The following is a 22,330-nucleotide window of genomic DNA, read 5'->3' on the forward strand; positions in this document are numbered from 1 at the left end:
TCCACATTCCTATTTCTCTTCTCTTCAATCCCTGCTGTTCCTGACTTCATATCCTTTCCTTGTCATCTTCAGATTTACTCATGTTGTTATCTGTTTCTCCAACCACATTATGCCAAGGCAGAGTCAATAGCAGATACCTCTACATTTACTGGATACAGGCTTAAGCACAGAATCTCATGGCTAAAGGATTTTGTAGATCACCCAGTCTAAGCTCTCCATTTTACAAATAAGGAAACTGAGTCCAAGAAAACTTAAATGATTTCTCTGACATAACTGGTCAGTAGCACAGCCAAGACAAGGAACCAGGGTCTCCTAACTCCTAGCTCATTATTTCACAATGTACTTGTGAAATACATAGTACAGAAATCTGGAACATTAATCCACAACACCTAGCATGTTTCTGGATACTTAGGCAATATATATTTGACCAATACAATACAGACCACTATAATTTTTTTTTTGCAAGGCAATGGTGTTGCCCAAGATCACACATCTAATAAGTCTCAAGCATCTGAGGTCTGATTTGAACTGAGGTCCTCCTGACTCTATCCAATCTGCCAGATAGCTATCCTGAGACCATTATATCTTGCAATATGTTTTGGTAGGAATGAGGTAGCTGCAGCAAGGAAAAAAGGCTTCTCTTATCTTTCAGAATATTCCCCAAAGGGACTACATGTAGCTGGTGTAGGCGGCCAGAATGGCACCTGCTTTGTTCTCTGACCCTGAAAGAGATTGACTAGTTTCACAAGAGGTTCCAGTATGAGGAAAAGATTAGACTGAGGCTTCTAAGCAGTTGCGCTCACTACTTCCTGTTCTGAGTTATCGGCCAGCTCCATCAGGACCCACTATATGCAGCACACCATGAAGAGGATCAGAGTGAAGGACATAATCCCCTGGATTTAGGGAAACTGGAGACAAGAAAAAGAAGAAAAAAGAGAAGAATCTTGTAAACAAGTGTAGCACATGAACAAGGGCATGTAAACTCAGTTCTCTTGAAAATCTCATCCCTAAATATGAGGGGAAACTAGGTAGGGTTAAGAAAAGCTTCTTAGTGGGGTGAATGTTGAGCAGTCTATTTACATGGTGCAGGGACAAGCTCCATAAAGATTTTATAACTTGCAAGAATTGTCATACACCCATCCTGGAAGGCAGTACCATGAGAAGAAAGTATCAAAGGAAGCCCTATCCAAAAGTCTGTTTGACTCAAGTAAAGAATCCAAAGTCCTGCCAAGAGAAATGAAGGGCAAAGGTGTTTCAGTGCACCAAGTTAAGAACAAGAATAATTAAAAAAACAAAACAAAACTAAGAATGATTCTTTGCAAACTTTCTCTCCACAGGTATTTATAAAGAACTTTGCTGTGCAGACCTAGTTCGACTTGCTGGGAATACAAACACAAGGGATGAACTAATTTCTAATCTCAAGGAGCTTGTTTTCCTTTTCATAGGCCAGGGTTTTAACACTGAAAAAAAAAAGCAGGGGAAATTAGCAATTTTTAATTATCAGTTACTAAGCAGTAACTGGTGAATTGTTTAATGTCGTTTCTAAATCCCTAGCTTAATTCTTAATTTCTTTCTCTTCCTTTCCTGTCTTTGTGGTCTCTCTCTCTCTCTCCCTCCCTCTCTCTCTCTCTCTCTCTCTCTCTCTCTCTCTCTCCCTCTCCTTCCCTCCCTCTCTCTGTCTTTGTTTCTCTGTCCCTCCCCACCCACCCCTCCCCTTTCTCTCCTCCTCCTCCCTCTGTCTCAGTCTTTGTTTCTCTCCCTTTCCCTCTCCTTCTCTCTCTCCCCCCCTCCCCCTCCTCCATTGCCCCCTCCTCTCCCTATTCCCACAGAATAGGAAAGTTTTAGAGAGAAGATAAGTTTTTCAAGTCCTCCCATTCATTTTAATACTGATCTCTATCCATTGAAATGGAAAAATCTACTAGGGGGAGCTAGGGAACTCTCATTAGAAAATTTTCCACTTGAAACTACAGTATATTCAGCTTTCTCTTAGTAAAGGTAACAATTTGGGGGAGGGGAAGGAACAGTTGCCAGAAACTCCTTGTATTGTTGCCTCTGAGTGACTGCACTTATAATTATGAAGAATAAAGGCTAACTAAAGTTTTTAATTCCAGTCCTCATTCTCTTACCTATAAGTTAATTTTAAAAAGCTGTATATTCAGCTTTGAGAATGTTTTCTATATTGAATAAATCCAAATATATTTATAAACACACACACACACACACACACACACACAGACACACAAACACAGAGCTTTTTTAGTTAATCATCTCAACTGAGGCAAAAGGTAAACCCATGATGATACCCTAGAAGTGTCAGTGTAGACACACACCCAGAAGATCTAATTACAGAGTATATAGGAAGAGGGAGTCTTATTTGACTTCCAAAGAACTTTGCTGTTTCAGACCCAGGATTCCCAACTGAAATTTGAGGAACAGCTTTTCAGGTGGACTGTCTCTACCATGACTCCCTTCACACTTTCCATGACTTATTACAAAAAAAAAAATCCATAATAAGATTTGCCAATGACACTCCTCCAGGGATCTATTGAGAATCTGTTTTACAGGTTCAATATTGGTGTTCTGACTTTGACATGATATTGGATAAGAGACAATTTCTCTGGTTTCAACTTCTGTATCTAAATAATTTAGCTATTCCTATTTGGCTTTTTTTAAAGTATTGTTTTATTTTTTCAATTACAGGCAAAGATAGTTTTCAACTTTCATCTTTTTGTAAGCTTTTAGGTTCCCTTTCCTACCCCCTCCCCATAACATTGAGTAATCTGTTATAGGTCATACGAATAAATCATATTTATCTCTTAATAACTCCCCTACTGAACAAATTCATAGAGCTGATAAAAACAAAGTAGATTAGAAATGGACGCAAAAAGGGAGTTTATAGTTTGAGGAGTAGCTAGGATTATTTCAGAACTTAAAGGTTATCTATTATCTTACTCCCTATTTTTATTTTTATTTACTAATTTAAGCATTTATTTTCTCTCCCTTCTACTTCACCCTCACTAATCAATTTTTAAAACCAACTATTTAAAAAAAAATTTAAAACAAGAAAAAAATTTTAAACCTTCACAGCAAGCATGCATATTCTAGTAGAACAAATTCCCACATTGACTATGTCCAAATATAAATGTTTCATTCTGGATTTTTAAGTCCCATTACTTTTTTAACAGAAATGGGGGAAGTGAGTTGTCTCTGGGCTAAAGATTGATCATTTCATTAATCAGAGTTCCAAAGTCTTGCAAAGTTGTTTTTCCTCTATAATATTGTCATTGTTTAAACCATTTTCCTAGTTTTGCTCACTTCCCTAGCAATCAGATTTTTTTTAATATATATTTTTTATTTTTGCAAGGCAATGGGGTTAAGTAATTTGCCCAAAGTCACACAACTAAGTATTAAATGTTTGAGATCGGATTTGAACTCTTGGACTGACTCCAGGACTGGTGCTCTATCCAATGTGACACATTGGATCTTAAAGATCTTGCCTATTCATCTTCTGAATATTTCATCATTTTTTTTATGAAGCATTAATACTCCATTACATTCATATGGTTCATAAACCCCCATCTAAAATCCCCTTATATGAACATAAAAGCAACGTGGTATTATGAAAAAAAGCACTAGATTTGGAGATAGAAAACCAAATTTCAAATTCTGATTCTGCTACTTAATAACTATGTGATGGAGGGTAGTCATTTCATTTACTTAATTTTTTTCTCATTTTTACAGTGATATCCCATTAAGTTCATATGCTATAATTTGATCAGTGACTTCCCAGTATTGCCACTTCATCTCTTAATCTCCTCATCTGAAAAATGAGTGGATTGGATTGGCACCTGCCAGTTTTAATATTTGAACTTGCACAGTATTTACAGGAAATTGGACTGGGCTTAAAATCAGGAAGACTTATCTTCATGAGTTTTAATCCAGCCTCAGACATTTACTAGCCATGGGATCCTGAGCAATTTGTTAAACTCTGTTTGCCTCAATTTCCTCATCTACAAATTGAACTGGAGAAGAAAATGGCAAATCATTCCAGTATCTTTGCCAAGAAAACCTCAAATGGGATCACAAAGAATTGGACTTGACTAATTGACTAAACAACTATAACAAAACATAACTAAGCTAATTTTGAGCTTAACGAGCCCTAATTCTGTTTTTACAGGAATCATACCACTTCTATATCCTCCTTCAGTCACCCATCCTTGCTTTCAGTTTATTTGCATGTCTCTTCTAAACCTGAGCTGGTGCATAATTTGAATCTCTGTCCAACCATCTTAGTCTCTTTAGAAAGCTTGCCTCTTTTTCTTCATTTTTTTTAAAGTTTTTTTTTTTTTTAGGTTTTTGCAAGGCAAACGGGGTTAAGTGGCTTGCCCAAGGCCACACAGCTAGGTCTGAGATCGGATTTGAACCCAGGTATTCCTGACTCCAAGGGCCAGTGCTTTATCCACTACGCCACCTAGCCACCCCCATTGTAATAATTTATTTGTCTTTAGAGGTTCATTCTTTTTTTTTTTTTTTTTTTTCTAAAGCTTTCTGCAAGGCAATGGGATTAAGTGGCTTGCCCAAGGCCACACAGCTAGGTAATTAGTGCCTGAGTCCAGAATTGAACTCAGGTCCGAATGACTTCAGGTCCAACTGATTCCAGGGCCGATGCTCTATCCACTGAGCCACTTAGCCGCCCCTAGAGATTCATTCTTCAGGGCTTCTCACCTCTCTTGGGTCAGCTTTCCTTTTAGAAATTTGAGCCATGGAATCTTTTCTATTCTCTTTCTGAATCCTGTTGCAAAAAGTAGGGTATGTTTTTAGATCATACTCAACTTTCTCCTCCTTCTTTATCACTAAGTCTGTTCTATCATTTCCATTTTGGGAAGCAGTTGCCTCTTGTAAGTCAAAATCAGACCTAGATTAGCCAATTCCCCTTATTTTTTTTTTTAAGGAATTTCCATTAATGCAATAAAAAAATTCATCAGCCACTTTACTGTTGGCAATGAGTGCTACAATGTTCTTCTAGAGAGTGGAAGTCTTTCATTGCTTCAGCCTCAAACTTCTGTACCAAGCTTATTTTTCTTGAACTCATCAAAAGGAAGGAGAGGGAAGGAATAAGCATGTATAAGTGCCTATAATTCAGGCACTTTTTATAAGTAAATACTAAGCACTGTTTACAAATATCTCATCTGATCCTCAAACAGTCCTGCAAGGTGTTTATCATTATGCTCATGTAACAATTGAGGAAACTGAGGTAAGTAAAGGTAGTATATGAAGACAGTCTTCCTTAGTCTTAGTTTTGAGAACTATCTCAAATCTCAGTGATATTATTGAATAAGAAATGCAGATTTAAAAAATTCTGAGATGCTACCTCATACTTATTGGATTGGCTAATAGGACAGAAAAAGAAAATTACAAATGTTGGAGGGGAGACAATGCATTGTTGGTGAAGTTGTGAATTGCTTCCACTATTCTGCAGAGCAATTTGAAAATATGCACAAAGGGCTATAAAGCCATGCATACTCTTTGACCCAGCAATGCCACTACGAGGTCCATATTCCAAATGAGATAAAAAAACAAGGCAAATGACCTATATGTACAAAAATATAACAGTTCTTTTCTGGTGGCAAAGAATTTGAAATCGAAGGAATGCTCATCAATTGAGGAATGACTTAACAAGTTGTGGAATATGATTGTGATGGAATACTACTGTACTATAAGAAATGATGAACAGGAGGGCAGCTAGGTGGTACAGTAGATAGAGCACCAGCCCTGGAGTCAGGAGGACCTGAATTCAAATCCAGTCTCAGATGCTTAATATTTATCTAGCTATATGACTTCGAGCAAATCACTCAGCCCCATTGCCTTGCAATAAAGAAATGATAAACAACATGTTCTCAGAAAAACCTGGAAAGACATATATGAACTGATGCAAAGTAAAAGTAAAACCAGGGTAACATTGCACACAATAACAACAAAATGCTATTCTCAGCAATACAATGATCCAAGATAACTCTGAAGGACTAATGAGGAAAAATGCTATCCATCCCCAGAGAAGGAACAGATGGTGTCTGTATGTAGACTGAAGCATATTTTTTTTTTTAAATTAATTTCGCTTCCTCCTCCCTCCCACCACACGCAAGAGGAAGGCAGAAGCCCGTGGCGCTTTTGGAGACCTCCCCGCCATCCCGGAGCCCACTGGGCCAGGCTGCCAGGGGTACACCGGGAGCTGGGCTCCCGGAAGGAGTTTCCGGCCCCGCCCACAGAGAGAGGGCTCGCCATAGGTCCCGCAGGCGCGGCCAACATTGCCGCTGGCCAATGGCAAGCTGCCCCTCTAATTCCACCCGGAAGTCGAACTCCTTCCCGCTTTATAAAGCCACCCCCCCCCCCAGTGACTATTTGTAAACACCCGCGCCCCCTCTTCACCTCAGGCACCTGCTTTGTTCCGTGATTTCAGAAACCAGGCGGGCTTATACCAACTTTCTGCCCCCTCTCCCCTCACCACTCGTATGGTACTGCTCTGAAAATGCTCGGACACATCATTCTTCGTTTCCAATATTTTCCACTAGGCACATTCCCTGCCATACAATAATTACATCAGTGTGTATGGCTAGTTTTGTAACTTTTACCGTCTCCTCTCAGATTGATTGCAGGACAGCCATTTCAGTCACGCCCAACTCTGTGATCCTATTTGGGGTTTTCTTGGCAAAGACGCCGGAGTGATTCGCCATCCCCTTCTCTATCTCGTTTTACAAAAAGTAAACTGAGGCAAACTTTAAGTGACTTGCCCAGGGTCCGGTAGTTACCATCTGAGGCCCCTCCAGGTTCCAGGACCCGAGTTCCAGCTAATGTTCCATCTAGCGTCCCTGTCCACATTTACAAGCTTGCAATTAAATCAATTGTGTACATTTAATCCACGGATGTGATTGCATCTAATTATTTTTGTCAATTTGGTGAATTTAATGTTTGAAACTTCAATAACTGCATTTAATTGTATTAAAATTTAATAATTGCATCGTATTCAATTTTTTAATGCAATATTTTTATTTCATTGAACTATTTTTGACAATTTGATGAGTAAACGGAAGTTGAGCATTTTTCCAAATGATTATTAGTAAAATGTGTTTACACTTTTTCAAACCCGTCCATATTTGTACTTCAAGCGCTTAATCACATACTTCTAGCCTGAATGAAAGACGAGCACTTCCCCAGGAACTAGCAGCCGGCGTAAGAGCCCTCTTCTCCATTTTCCCCATCGGGCCCCTCAAGCTCGAGGTACCAGCCCCCGAAAAGAGCTTTCTCTAAAGTAACAATGCGTGAGAACTGGGCAACGAGCCCCCCCCCCGCGCCTCTTCAGCCAATCCGCCAGGCCGAGGACCCCCACGTGACAGTGACTGTAACCCGGAAGCTGGGCAAACACAACCCAATTCACGTGGGCCCCCGGTCCAGTATCATGTGACTTTGGGCATCGCTCACGTGACTGTTTCTGAGAGGGCGTCGGCTGGGGGGCGCTATGGCGGCTTACCTCCAGTGGCGCCGCTTCGTTTTCTTTGACAAGGAGCTGGTAAAGGATCCGGCGGGGAACGATGGGGCCGGGCCTGGCCCCGGGGCAGCCAGGCCCCTCAGCCTTCCTCCGGGCATCACCGTCTGCGATTCGGGCCGGGGCAGCTTGGTCTTCGGCGATATCCTTGCATGGCTCGGGGCGGCCCCCTCCCTGATGGGGGAGTCCCCGACCTCCGAGGCCCCCGAGCCGAGAAGGGACCTTGCCCCCCTCCCTGGGATCCGAGAGGAGAGGGTCCCTCCTCCTCCAGGGGCTGGGGCACGAAGGAGGCGCTGAGGTTGCCCGGGTTGGGCCCCTCCTCATCGCTTCTGAGTTTCTGGTTGTAAGGTGGGGAATCTAAGAGAGGGGTAAGGTAGATACGGATCCTTGACTCCTCTGAACACATGGAAGGACAGATCTGGTTCCTGCCTCGCTCCCTGCAGCTCACGGGCTTTCAGGCCTACAAGCTCCGGGTAACCCATCTCTATCAGCTGAAACAGCACAACATCCTGGCATCCGTGGGAGAGGACGAAGAGGGGATCAACCCCCTGGTAAGAGCCAGGGGAGAGGAAAGAAGGGAGGGATCGTCGCAGGCGAAGCGAGTGTTGATGTAAGGGGGACCGGGGTTTCATGTGCCTGAGCTCTGACCACAGGTGAAGGTCTGGAATCTGGAGAAGAGAGATGGTGGGAATCCCCTCTGCACTCGCATCTTCCCTGCCATTCCAGGGTCAGAGCCAACCGTGGTGTCCTGTTTGACAGTTCACGAGAATCTCAACTTTATGGCTATTGGTGAGCACAATCTAGTCAATTAAGATGGAAGACAGTGAGAATGTGGGACCTTTTAATAAGCCCAAATTCCTCAGAGCTCTTTAGATAGCTCAGTTATGGCTTCTGTTATCATTTATTAAGCACATATCTGTACACATGGTCTTGCACGGATTGATATCTGTGAAAGCACTGGACTTGAAATCAGATAAATGGCTTCAAAACCCCTTTTTGCCACTTGATAACTTTATAAATCACAGTAACATTCATTATTATTATTATTATTATTGTTATTGTTATTAAGTCTGTTGAATGACCAGGCAGTTAATTCATTTACCTTTTTCAAGAAGTCTTTTCTGATTTAATGCCTTCCTTCTGGGATTATCTGTTCTATACTGTATCTGCTTCCAGATTAGACTGAACTCCTTGAGAACACAGGACTGTTTTTTTCTCTTCCTTTGTACCACTAGGATTTAGTATTGGCACATAGGTAATTGATGATTTGACTTGAAAAATATATCAAACCATCCAGCTGACCATGTTATAGGAAACTTGAGTTAAAGGAGAGTATTTTGGAAGAGATTTCTTCCCTTTGACCATGTTTCATGATCCCCATTCCTTTCTCTGCTTTCTTTAAACCCATTTAACTACCTTCTGTCTGATTACCTTCTACAGGCTTTACAGATGGCAGTGTTACCCTTAATAAGGGTGATATCACCAGGGACCGGCACAGCAAGACCCAGATTTTGCACAAAGGCAGCTATCCTGTCACTGGGCTGGCCTTCCGCCAAGCAGGCAAGACTACCCACTTGTTCGTGGTAACAACAGAAAATGTGCAGGTATGGGTCTGGATTGTTTCCTTGGTGGACAATCAGGGGAAATGACTGTTACCTTTCTGTGTTGCTTATGTTTCCCTCCCTTTTCTTTTTTTCTGTTACTCAAGTTATGAGGTTATTATGATTAACAAATTCCCAAAGTAGAGGAATTGATTCTGGATACTTGACTTCTCCATTTTCTAACCCTCATCCAATGCCTTTACTCTGCTTCTCTATTGACTTTTTGAGGAAGCAAAGGACTCCAGGTTAAGAAGACTGGGCAGGATTCTAGTCTTACTATTGCCATTGATTTGACAAGTTGCCATAGATAAGTCATTTAACCTCTCTAGTCTTTAGTTGCTCCAAAGATGTGATCTCTTTGATTACACTACCCCTTAGGAATTGTCTTGAGCTAAGCCCTCTGTCTCTTAGTAGATAAAGGAGGAAAATGTCTTTGCCTATAAATGAGGGTAGATTAAGGAAAAAGATCCTTATGTGATTACATGTATTTCCTCTTTTTCTGCAGTCCTACAGTCTGTCTGGAAAGGACTACCCTCGGATAGAGTTAGACACTCATGGCTGTGGCCTGCGCTGCTCAGCCCTAAGTGATCCTTCTCAGGACCTGCAGTTTATTGTTGCTGGGGATGAGTGTGTTTACTTATATCAGCCTGATGAACGTGGCCCTTGCTTTGCCTTTGAGGGCCATAAGCTCATTGCCCACTGGTTCCGTGGCTACCTTGTTATTGTTTCCCGGGACCGCAAGATTTCACCCAAGTAAGGAGGCCTGGGGTAGGGAGGAGCTGGGGACCAAGAAGTTTGGAGGGGATATGAAGGAAAAAAGCTATAAATTTCCATGACAAGTTGAATTTAAGTCTTAATGACTTTGCCAGCTTCACTTTGCTTTTATTTTCCCCTGGTTAACACTTAGGGCTTAGAGTACTCTATCTAGAATTTTTTAACTTTGGGTGTTTGCTTCCCATTCCTTGTGGACCAAACATCAGCAGGAAACTAAACCTTGGTCTCCACTTTTTGCCACCTAAATAAATGTAGTTCAGGCAAGGAGATGTCAGAGAAACAGTACTGGTAAATCTTAGGACCAAATAGTTTGGAAGAAAAATTTAAGTGAGGGAAGGCGGGGACAGTCTTTATGTCATAAATTTGCTTTCCTGACATTGGTATAATGTTTTCAGTTAGGTTTTTTTGTATATAAGAAATATTTGTTTGGTTTTTTATTAGATTTTTAACACAGCTAATAATCAAAACACAAAATTTCTTTCTTGAAAATTTTTTCAAAACAACCCCAAGCATTTAGGAATGGAGATTGTATATACAACTGCATATTCTTGTTAACTTAACCTTCCACTAAGAAAGGAAAGGTTGTGTCAATTTGAGGACTCTTAATACCCATCAGTGATTGTGTTTAGCCTGAGTTCTATGGCTAGATTGTTTCTTCATTTACAGAGTGGTAGTTGGTCTCTGGTATTTTTTTCAGATCTGTTTTATTTATTCCTTTCTCAACTTATCACACACACACACAAAGTGAATTCACTTGTTTTCTATCTCATCAGTGTCTGATAGCTGTGTCTTTATTTGGAGGACCAGATACAAACTTTCTCTATATGCTTCCTAGCAGAGTGTTTTGTGATAAACCTTTTAGAGATTATAAAAGATGGATTGTTGTAAATTAAGGGATAATATTGAGGGACAGTAGTGAAGGAAAAATGGGGAGAAGGGAGGGGAAATGAAGTAGGACTGAATCTGGTCTGACTCTCACTTCTCCTTGTACAGGTCAGAGTTCACCAGCAGGGATTCCCAGAGTGCAGACAAGCAGATCCTCAACATCTATGATCTCTGCAACAAATTCATTGCCTATAGTTCTGTCTTTGAGGATGTGGTGGATGTACTTGCTGAGTGGGGCTCTTTGTACGTGCTAACTCGGGATGGGCGAGTCCATGTGCTTCAGGAAAAGGATACACAGACTAAACTGGAGGCAAGATCATCAGGTTCCCTGGAGCAGGCACTAGGAAATCAGCTGCAGGGGCTCCAGGATCAGGGTGTTCTCCTCTGGGCTGGGCTGTCTCCTCTAGATGGTGGTATTTATAAGTTTCTGCAATTTTATTTAGCATTCCTAAGATATTATTGCAAGGTGAATGGTCCGGGTTGGGGTCCTGAGGAGAAGTGGTTTTTTTTTTTTTTAGGTTTTTGCAAGGCAAATGGGGTTAAGTGGCCTGCCCAGGGCCACACAGCTAGGTAATTATTAAGTGTCTGAGACCAGATTTGAACCCAGGTACTCCTGACTGCAGGGCCGGTGCTCTATCCACTGCGCCACCTAGCCGCCCCCAGAAGTGATTTCTTTTGAAGCATTCCTGGGAGAGCCAGCTTCTGTCTAGGGTCAGACTTGGAATGCAGATTATTCTCAGGTTGACTTATGAATTATTTTAATGAATCTTCTACATTTTGGGTAGATTCAGTATTTGGAGGCTTTTAGCTTTGGAGATTTTGTGCTCTTGAGAGGCAATTTGGGGAAACCTTTTTCCTAGTGCCACTTCTCCCTTTTGTCCACTTCCTTGCACTAGATGTTGTTCAAAAAGAATTTGTTTGAGATGGCAATCAACTTGGCCAAAAGCCAGCACCTGGACAGCGATGGTCTGGCACAGATCTTCATGCAATATGGAGACCACCTCTACAGCAAGGGAAACCATGATGGTGCTGTTCAGCAGTACATCCGGTCAGTATGGCATTGAACCTACACAGGAAGTTTTCTAGGTTGGGGCAGCCAACCTAGAACAAATCATAGATTGGAGAAACTTTGATATTTTTAAATAAGAAAAAAGATGTGGGTTGAGGAGGGAAGGAACATCTGGATTTTAACGTTCTGTCAACTAGCATGAAAATCAGTAGAAATGAACATCCTTTATTTCAGAAGAGCTCATTTTGTTAATAATTATAGTTTGACCCTTCTTCCTTACTTCTCTTTCTTTGCGTTAAGTGATGGTATTTCTTTTTAACGTACATTTTCTCAGAACCATAGGGAAGTTGGAACCATCTTATGTGATCCGAAAATTCCTGGATGCCCAACGAATCCACAACTTAACTGCTTATCTACAAACCCTACACCGGCAGTCACTGGCCAATGCTGACCATACCACCCTGTTGCTCAATTGCTACACCAAGCTCAAGGACAGCTCCAAGCTAGAAGAATTCATCAAGGTGCTGGGAAGGTGGGATTGGGGGTGAAGTATTGAAAAGGAGCATCTCTTAAGAATCATGCTATCAGGGGCAGCTAGGTGGTGCAGTGGATAAAGCACTGGCCCTGGAGTCAGGAATACCTGGGTTCAAATCTGGTCTCAGACACTTAATAATTACCTAGCTTTGTGGCCTTGGGCAAGCCACTTAACCCCATTTGCCTTGCAAAAAAAAAAAAAAACTAAAAAAAAAAAGAATCATGCTATACATAGTTAAACTATTCTTCAGTAATAGTTGGCATGCGTTATATTAAGACTTTAAAAGTACTTTACATATATCAATCTTATTTGATCCTCACAATAATATCATGAGGCTGGTATTGTTATTTTCTTTCTTCAATGGGGCAGAGAAGTATTCATTATCCTTGGAAGTGAGAGGCAGCAGAACAACAGGTTATCTTTCCTGGTATTTTTTTTTCTCCTTAGGCACCACCTGAAGCTTAATTTTTTCCATATATGTCTTATATTTGTGATGTGGGGAAATTAGAGTTGTGTTTCACACATAGGTTTCTCCAAGAAAAAAAAAGTGAAAAGGTCTTTTTCTGAGCCTGGAATATTATGATATTTCTGCTTCATGTTTGGTTCAGTTTCCACTATTTCCGTTGCTTCTTTGATGATAATAATAATTTTGTTTTCTCTTTCCTGATAGACAAAGAGTGAAAGTGAAGTACACTTTGATGTAGAAACAGCCATCAAGGTCCTTCGGCAAGCTGGCTACTATTCCCATGCCCTGTATTTGGCTGAGAATCATGCTCATCATGAATGGTACCTGAAGGTTCAGCTAGAGGACATTAAGGTGAGCAGGGTCTTAGGCTCAGGAGACAGTTGCCTTCCTAGCATGCTACTCCAGAGGAGGAGGAGGAAGCAGTGAGCTTGGGCCAGAGTATAATTTCACCCTTCCTTTCTCTCAGAACTACCAGGAGGCATTACAGTATATTGGGAAGCTGCCCTTTGAGCAAGCAGAAAGCAATATGAAACGGTATGGCAAGATCCTCATGCACCATGTGCCAGAACAGACCACCCAATTGCTGAAGGTCCTGTGCACTGATTATCGGCCCTGTGCAGAGGTTGCTGTGGATATTGACAGACCTGGCTGCAGGGTGAGGAGGACATTGAAGCTAGTAGTTGTCCTTTGTTAAGAAAGCCAAGCCAGGACTCGGTGGAGGGCGGCTGTGGGCATCCTCGGGCCCTGGGGCAGGGGGGGGGGGGGCAGCAGGAGCCGGGCGCGCCCGGGCAAGGGAAGGACTGCAAAAGCCCTGCGGTCCTTGCAGTTTGAAAATCCAGGAAAGCAAACTGAATTTACTCCAGAAACTGGTAAGAGAGAAAAAAGGCAGCAAACCAAGGCAACCAATTCAGACAGGCAAGTGATTCCACCAAAGAGCAAAGTCTATGACAGTCAGGGCCTCCTGATACTGAGTGGAATGGATCTCTGCGACTGCCTTGATGAAGATTGCCTGGGCTGTTTCTACGCATGTCCCAATTGTGGCTCTAACAAGTGTGGAGCCAAGTGTTGCTATAACAGAAAATGGCTTTATGAGCAGATTGAAATCGAAGGAGGGGAGATTATTCATAATAAGCATGCTGGGTAATTTGAAAGGGTGAATGAGCTACTCTTATTTCCTTATAAGCTCTAAAATTCTACTGAAGATATAGTCAGAATTCATGCATGATAAAAAATTGAAAAAAATGGTATTACGTGAGTATTTTGTGTTAGATGTTTCAGAATTCATTGTTTTGTATACATTTTAGATGGACTTTTAAAAAAAGCTTTAGTTTATTGTGGATAAATAAGCAAGTACAGTACTTGGGAACAGTGCTTGACACCATACAAGGAGAATCAGTCTTTTTATACAACTAGGAACCATTTTGGCATCAGTCACTAAATTAGGGGCAAAATCTTGAAAGAACTTTATCAGATTACATTCCCTTTGAGTAAAGAAACAAAAGAAAATAGAATTTTTTTTTTTTAAAGATTACCCTAAGAATTCTTGCTCCTTTCTATCTATCCAGTTTTTGGTCAACTTAGAGTCTTAATATTTTAAAATTTAAATAGTAGTCCACTAAGTTCTAAACCAATGTAGCCCACTTAATTTTAAGCACCTGGCCTGACCTACTTTGAGCTACAATAATACTCTGTGATGTACATTCAATTGTTTGCACAACCTCTCTCTTCTCCCCACTTCCCACTCCCAGTCCTTTTCCAATTCAAACCAAATAAGTGTCTTCACCGAACAGAATCTAGATTTCCTGTCCTATCAAGAATTGTGCCTGTTGATACTTAAGATTTGTGTTCCTGTAATCTTTCAAAAAGTTACAGCAGTACATTCCTTAGGTATAGACAAAAATTAGATTTTTTTAGAAGAGATATTTTTCTCAGAATAGTATATCTGAAATCTCAAGTCATAAATTGCCTTCATAATTAGCATTGCATTTCAAACATTTATACAAATTTTGAAAGGTGACAGTTTTATTATCTCACTATCTTACTTTCATTGGTTTCTTCTACAGATTGAGCTTTTAAGAGCCTGCCTACCAAAGGACTCTTAAAGAGTTCTATAAGAAATGTAATTCTTACAATGTTACAAAATTTGCAAGCCTGTTGAGATTTGGTGCATTTTTAAAGGATGAATCCACAAGTCCATTTCCTGTTCTTTGTTTAAAGTAGGAGTACTAATGGAACCTTCAGGTCCTTTTTATGTTGCTGCTAGCCTTTTCAAGAGACCTAGCTATAAAGCAGATGCTCATGCTTAATACCGTTCCATATGATTGTGATAGAGAAGTCAGTGTTAACATGCTCAAAAGTTGAAATAGAAATGTAACATCGAGATTTTTGTGGTTTTGACATTTGCACTTTTGCATCCTTAAGTTGAAAGACTGGTTTTGTAGTTTTATTTGACTTCTTCGGTTTTAATGTTAATTAATAGCTGTACTTCGGCAGTTAATATATTAGTAGAATCTAGTATTAGAGAATCTAGTTGTAATCCCCAAGTCCTTCATGAGATTTTGCATATTAGGGCCCACACAGTCCATCCTAATTTTGTTCTGTTGATGTGGGCATGTTCAATTTTGTTGAGACAATCCTTTTTAGCATTTGTGTACAAGTCCTCACTTTCTAGTTTCTATTCTGCTGAGCATAGTGTTTATATGAGTAAAATAAGTACTATACACATAGGTATTGTATTTTGTTAGGAGTATATTAAATGTTAAAATATTTTAAGATTGCTGTATACTTCAGGAGGGAGGTGTTGAGTTCTTCCTAGGTGAAGGCTGCAGGAGATTTGTCAGTGTAGTGAAGAGAAACTGGAAGTAGTTATGATGATTTGCAGAGAAAAGAATTACTCTGGTGGGTACAGCTATTGTTCAGGAAGAACTAATTGAAAATTGTCTTCATTATCTCATTTGTGTGGATACTTTATCCATTATATAGATTCTATACATTCTATCTTCTTTGTGCACTTTGTCTCTTGCACATAGTGTCTAAACTATACCGTTAACACTAAAGGCATAAATACCATAGGAGCAGTATTTTCTTCGTTAGGCTACTTTAAGATATGTAAAACATTTTTTGTGGCCCAATACAGTGCCCTTGTCCTTTTGTAGTTTTCCTTTACCTACATTTTTACTTTATGTAAAAGTAGCTTAATTTTGATTATATTGTAATATTTTGGCTTTATTTGAATTTTCTAAGTTTTTGATGACAGAATACCACTGAACTATTAGAGCAATTCTGGTTTTCTTTTATAGTTACTTTGCTAAAGGCATTTTGTTCTGTTAAAGTTTGTTTGTAATTTGTTTTTTGCTGAACTACTGGAATTGAAAGAAATAAACCAAACTTCTCATCAAAAAAAAAAAAAGAAAGCCAAGCCAGTCTGTCCAACCAATTATCCTTTTTCACTTTGTCCTCTCCAGGCCAATTCTGAGGAATTCATTCCTATTTTTGCCAACAACCCAAGGGAACTGAAGGCCTTCCTAGAGCATATGACTGAAGTTCAGGCAGATTCATCCCAGGGTGTCTATGATACTCTGCTAGAGTTGAGACTACAGAATTGGGCTCATGAGAAGGATCCACAGGTAAACTCTCTTTGGAGGGTCATTGACAACTGGTGGGTTTAAAATCTTTTGATTGGTTTGGCTGCTTGTGAGGAGATTGATAAATGTATTGGAGTCATTAAAAGACTGGATTCTATTGGGTGAAGGGGATTTAGGGAGTGTGGGATAGTTGATTTATTGCTCACATTGGCTTTCTTCATACTCCCCTAGGTCAAGGAGAAGCTCCATGCTGAAGCACTTTCTCTCTTGAAGAGTGGTCACTTTTCCAGTGTCTTCGATAAGGCCTTGGTTCTATGCCAGATGCATGATTTTCAAGATGGAGTCCTCTACCTCTATGAGCAAGGAAAACTGTAAGACTTGGGAACATTAGGGAAGTTGGGGTAAGAGGAGGAGTCTCTTTCTCAGGGCTGGCCACTGACTTCACTCCCTTCCCTGGCCCAAGGTTCCAGCAGATCATGCACTATCATATGCAGCATGAGCAGTATCGACAGGTGATTGCCGTTTGTGAACGGCATGGGGAACAGGAACCCTCTCTGTGGGAACAAGCACTCAGTTACTTTGCTCGAAAGGAAGAAGACTGCAAGGAATATGTTGCTGCTGTGCTCAAACACATTGAGAGCAAGAACCTCATGCCACCCCTCTTAGGTGTGTGAGAGACCTGGGATGTTGTGAGCTGGGTATCCTTGAACAAGGTTCTGCCAATTCATGGAGCCTTTCTTTTTCTGCTCTCCTCTCATTTTAGTGGTGCAGACCTTGGCTCACAACTCGACAGCCACATTGTCTGTCATCAAGGACTATCTGGTACAGAAACTGCAAAAGCAGAGCCAACAGATTGAGAAAGATGAGTTTCGGGTGCGAAGGTATCGGGAAGAAACTACCCGCATACGCCAGGAGATCCAGGAGCTGAAGACCAGGTACTTGGGGGTTAGGTGTGGGAAAGAATCTGTTATAGATCTATTTTTGTAGTAGTTTGATTTATGATGGGTTTTTGAGCCTCTTTCTTGGATCAAATAATGGTCATGGTTTAATAAAATTCATTTTTAACTCTGTGCCTCAAGAGAGAACTGTTATACTATGAGAAAACCAGCTTTGGGTGAGAGGAATTTTAAGCCTAAAATAAAGTTTGTTATAGATCATCTGTAAACCTTACAGTTGACTGTAGCAGACAAAATATTTTAGTATGAAATACAGAGAAGGCATAAATAATGAAAGCTGTCATTAAAGAAAATTTAGGACGTAATTGAGAAAAAATCTAGGTGAAAATGTCCTTAGGCTGCAAATTCCTCACTAGAACATACAAACCTTTTATGAGCTCTGGGACTTTGTTTTTCTTTGGCTGCTTGCTGTTTTTGAGAATCATATTCTTTTAAGACTGAAAGTAACCCCTTAGGTTATTTAATACAAATGTGAATCCTTTTTTATGTTCTAGACCCCAGTATTCCTGCAGCTAATTCTGTCACGGGCCAGTCCGTGCCGTGGTTGAATAGCTCTGTTAGGGAATTCTTCCTTTATGTTGAAGCAGAAGTCATTCTCCCTCTAACTTCTATCCTTTGGGATTCTGGGTCTATCCTTTAGGGCAGGGTGTCCAACCTTTTAGCTTTTCTGGGCTCAGTTGCCCAACAAAAACCCCTCAAGGGCTGTATACAGAATTCAGTATTTATTTTTGAATACAGTGGAACCCATACTACCCAGGAATACAACCACACAGCAACAAACAGTAGACCCCCTTCAAGGTTGGACACACTTCCTTCAGGGAGATGCAGAATAAGTCTACTCCCTGTATGCACTTCAACTTTAATGTGTTTGAAAACAACTGTCATGTCTCTGAACACCTTTCCTTAAATAATTTAAAAATGTCACTGCTAACTTTTTTCATCATCATCATCACTATCTCCAAACAGATCCCTCCTTCTTCTCTTCATTAAGCTGACCCAAAACAAAAGATTTAAAAAGTGGGGGGGGGACCCCACCAGCACAGCCTCAAGTATTTCCTAAGTACCTTCCATATTCTAGGCACTCTGTTAAGTGGTAGGATTATCAGTACAAAGAATGAAAAATTCCTACCTGCAAAGAACTTGCATTCTAATGAAGGAAACAAAGAAAAATTTGACATAAATATAAACTTAATAATGCTTGCTTGTGTACAGATACTATACATCTGTACAAAGAAGTTAAGTGTGGAGTATTATGGGTAGGAGGAAAGTACTTGGGAGTGGGGTGGGGAGAGGAGGGAAGGAACCAAGAAAGACTTGCTGCAGGAAATAGCACTTATGCTATATCTTGGTGGAATGAAGCTACTCCTTGAGGGAGAAGTATCTGAGAACACAAGCAAATTTCCATACTCACAGTTTCCTCCCTATCTTTGCACTTCTTTTCTGGGGCTAAACTTCCTGATGTCATTCAACTCATCTGAATGGAACCCTTTCGTTATCCCTGTCAGCCACTGAAGTGGGGCATCCTGACCAGAAGATATTGCTTCAATGTGATCTGCCCAGCCCCTGAGCACCCACAGGTGCTAATCATTCCATAGACATTCAAAGACCTATTCTGTGGGGTCCTGAGTTTAACATTTAATTAAAGATTGAGTCTCAATAGTAATACAAATTCCCTCCCCTCCCCTATCTAGAATTTCATTGATATAAACTAAAGGAAACTGATGCCAATCAGCAGCTCCAGCAACTTAGCATTTGAGAGAGTTGTGTTGCCTAGAGTCTCTGTGCTAGCATGTGTCAGAGGCTGGACTTTAAGCTGAGGGCTTCCTGACTCCAGGGTGTCTGATCACTGCCACGTTGCCTGTCCAGACAGAAAGACAACATTGGTATGAAGGCCCACAGCTAACTGGGAGATCACCTTGAATCAGTTACAGAGGAACCTGTTTGAACTGGGCCTTAAGTGAAGACAGGGGAAGGATGTTGGGAGCTGAAGAGGGGCCTGGGGGCATCTTCCCCCAGGCAGGCATGGGAAATACATAGGAACAGAGCAAGGTCAGGAAACAACAAATCTTAGGTACATTTAGCCTTTGTTGGATTCAGAAGGCAATATGAAATATCACTGGAAGGAGAAATAATTGGGTTGGGGCAGCTTGGTGGTATAGTGGATAGAGCACTAGGCCTAGAGTCATTAGGACCCAAGTTCAAATCCAAGCTTATACACTTCATACTCACTATCTGTTTGACCTTGGGCAAGTTACTTAACCCTGTTTCTCCACAAAAAAAAAACTAAACTAAAAAAAAAGATGTTGGTGAAGAGCTTTGAAGCCCACACTGAGTAAAATTATAAAAGGATGGATTGGGTGGGAGAGGGGCCTCAGGTGGTAGCTGAAGTAATTTGGAGAGCAATGAGGGCCAGAGTAGGTGGAGGGGAGAGGAAATGGGAAGAGAGATTCATGAGATGTTTTGGAAGTAGAACTGGTGTGACAACATGGCAGGCTGTAGGAAAGGTCAAAGATTTGCTTGAGTTTTGGTCTAAGAATATGGTGCCACCAAAGAAACTTTGTTTTGGAACCTAGATTTGAATTAATGCAGCCTCAAATTGCAGGAGCTTTTTTTATTAGACTTGTTACTTATGGTTCTTGTTTAGCTCTCAGTCCAGTTATACCTTCTAATTTTTCTGGCCATGTTTGCCCCATCCTGTACTATATACGTTTTAGGGGGTAGCACTGAGTTTTATAAATAAAGATGTAGAGCTAGATAATAACCTTGGTTTAAATTCCAGCTCTGCCATAGCCTGTGTGACTTTTGCCCATGTGCCAATTACTTTGACTTTGGATATTGATTTTCATCATTTATAAAATTAGGTGATTTCTAAGACTATTCCTAGTATTAAGTCCTCTATCATTTTCTGAGTTGCCAAGATGAAATAATATGATTATGGGTAATGGTTATGGTCCAAGACTTAACTGAAGTTCAATTCTGCTATCTGCTGTATGACTTTTGTCCTTTGTGCCATTACTTTCCCATCTTAGCCCTCTTCTGTTCTGTTTATAGCCCAAAGATCTTCCAGAAGACAAAGTGCAGTATCTGCACCAGTGCTCTGGAGCTGCCCTCTGTCCACTTTTTGTGTGGACATTCATTCCACCAACACTGTTTTGAGAGCTACTCAGAAAGTGATGCCGATTGCCCCACCTGCCTCCCTGAGAATCGCAAGGTTATGGACATGATCCGGGCCCAGGAGCAAAAACGGGATTTGCATGATCAGTTTCAGCATCAGGTATGGAATGGAAGTGCTGGACAAGTACTGGTACCCATCCCAGCCACTCTTGGGTCCTGAGCCATCTGAGCAGAGGGTAGCAGTGGAGTGAGTGAGTGACTAAGCAAGTTAACTTTGCTTGCCCTATTCTAACTGTTCCCCTCTCTCTCTCTTCTGCCTGCCAGCTCAAGTACTCCAATGACAGCTTCTCTGTTATTGCTGACTACTTTGGACGTGGAGTCTTCAACAAGTTGACCCTGCTGACTGATCCACCTGTGGGCAGAGTGGGCACCAGCCTGGAGGCTGGACTACAAAGAGATTTGCTCATGCACTCTAAGCGAGGAACCTAAGGACACCTTGAACAGAAGGATGATGTTGGGAGGGCAGATGAAACATGCATATAGATGGATTCAAATAACAAGAGGCTTCAGGGACTAATTTAATGAACAAAGATGCTTCCCTGCTGGGAAGTCCCAAAGAATAGTTTAGAGAGTAACTGCCCCTCTGCCTATTCCCCATTTCTGACTTCAGAACACTTAGGAGTGAAGATTTACTTCTTCATCATCTCCTTTGCCCTTCTTTAATCTGCTCCTTCCTAGTACTGACTGCTGCCACAGAGAAGGATGTCCTCATAATAATCCCATGGGAACATGGAAAACTACCCAAGGAAGTTCTTTGTATCTATGGACATAGTTACTTTCCTCTTTGCCCAAAACATCAGTTTCTGCTTGAGTCCAAGTCTAGTTTGTAAATAAAAAGGCAAGACCTTCCTGGCCCTTTCTAATGTACCTGCCCAGTGCACTCCTTGTCCTACCTCTTGCCTCAGAGATACTCTTGAAGGGTGTGGTGCTACTCTACATCATTCCTATGCTTGATGGAACACTTGGCTTCTTAAATAAGGTGAAGTGAGAAAACTATTGTTTGCTGTTCAGGGATATCCAGAAACTGGCTCCCAAGACCACTTTTTTGTTTTTGTTTTTTTTAGGTTTTTTCAAGGCATGGGGGTTAAATGGCTTTCCCAAGGCCACTCAGCTAGGTAATTATTAAGTGTCTGAGACCAGATTTGAACCCAGGTACTCCTGACTCCAAGGCAGGTGCTTTATCCACTGCGCCACCTAGCCACCCTCTCCAAGACCACTTTTGTTCTGTTTTGTCAGAAAATATTTTAGGCATCATTCCCATAGGGATCTAAAGGGGCTGAGACTTGTCATGGGGGCTAGGAGGTGATATGTTGGCTGCAAACTGAAATGGAAGGGAAGGAGGACTGTAGAGAATAAATGATTTTTAACAAATCTTTCATCCCTCTTTGAAAGGGTCTAGCTGCTGTTATCTCACCCTATCAGTTTTAACAAAGCTGCAAATAAATTGCATTTAGATTATCTACATGTGCTGGTTTGGAGATTAGGGTGCCTTGCAAAATAGCAGAGAAACAACTAGACTGAAAGTCATTAGACTGGGATTTTAGCCGGGGCTCTGCCACTTGGGATCCTGTTAACCTCTGTCAAAGTAGAGCGCTAGTGCTGGGGTTGAAGTCCTAGGCTAAAGTCTAACCCTGGACACTTAAGCAGCTGTGAGTAAGCAAGTCATCCACTGCAAAATGGGGATTAACAGCACCTCCCTCCTAGGGTGAGGATGTAAAGAAAAAGTTTTAAAGCACTCAGCAAAGGGCCTGCATTAACAGTCCTTCCCATCCTTTCTCTTCCTCCTTCCCTTCCACTCACCTTGGA

The 22,330-nt window shown here is 41.1% G+C and overlaps 1 protein-coding gene across 1 annotated transcript; it reads left to right on the plus strand.

The window, feature by feature from the left end:
* Positions 1–7,487: 7,487 nt before the first annotated feature.
* VPS11 (VPS11 core subunit of CORVET and HOPS complexes) lies at positions 7,488–21,387 on the plus strand. Its single transcript, XM_074215226.1, has 16 exons — positions 7,488–7,682; positions 7,943–8,091; positions 8,194–8,329; positions 8,981–9,144; positions 9,647–9,894; positions 10,909–11,110; positions 11,697–11,848; positions 12,144–12,330; positions 13,015–13,161; positions 13,277–13,465; positions 16,275–16,436; positions 16,626–16,765; positions 16,858–17,060; positions 17,158–17,329; positions 20,402–20,624; positions 20,789–21,387. Exons 1-16 carry the CDS (start codon positions 7,514–7,516, stop codon positions 20,951–20,953), a joined length of 2,808 nt encoding a protein of 935 aa, XP_074071327.1. The 5' UTR covers positions 7,488–7,513; the 3' UTR covers positions 20,954–21,387.
* The last annotated feature ends 943 nt before the right edge of the window (positions 21,388–22,330 follow it).

The sequence above is a fragment of the Macrotis lagotis genome, chromosome 1 (genome assembly GCF_037893015.1).
Source record: "Macrotis lagotis isolate mMagLag1 chromosome 1, bilby.v1.9.chrom.fasta, whole genome shotgun sequence".
NCBI classification, from domain to species: Eukaryota; Metazoa; Chordata; class Mammalia; order Peramelemorphia; family Peramelidae; genus Macrotis; species Macrotis lagotis.

What these genes read in the sequence shown, in the direction of transcription:
- VPS11 (XM_074215226.1), top strand. Translation starts at nt 7,514, where the DNA reads ATGGCGGCTTACCTCCAGTGGCGCCGCTTCGTTTTCTTTGACAAGGAG. An exon ending in TCTCAACTTTATGGCTATTG is followed by an intron (nt 8,330 to 8,980) that starts GTGAGCACAATC and finishes TACCTTCTACAG; the next exon opens with GCTTTACAGATGGCAGTGTT. An exon ending in GCTGTTCAGCAGTACATCCG is followed by an intron (nt 11,849 to 12,143) that starts GTCAGTATGGCA and finishes ACATTTTCTCAG; the next exon opens with AACCATAGGGAAGTTGGAAC.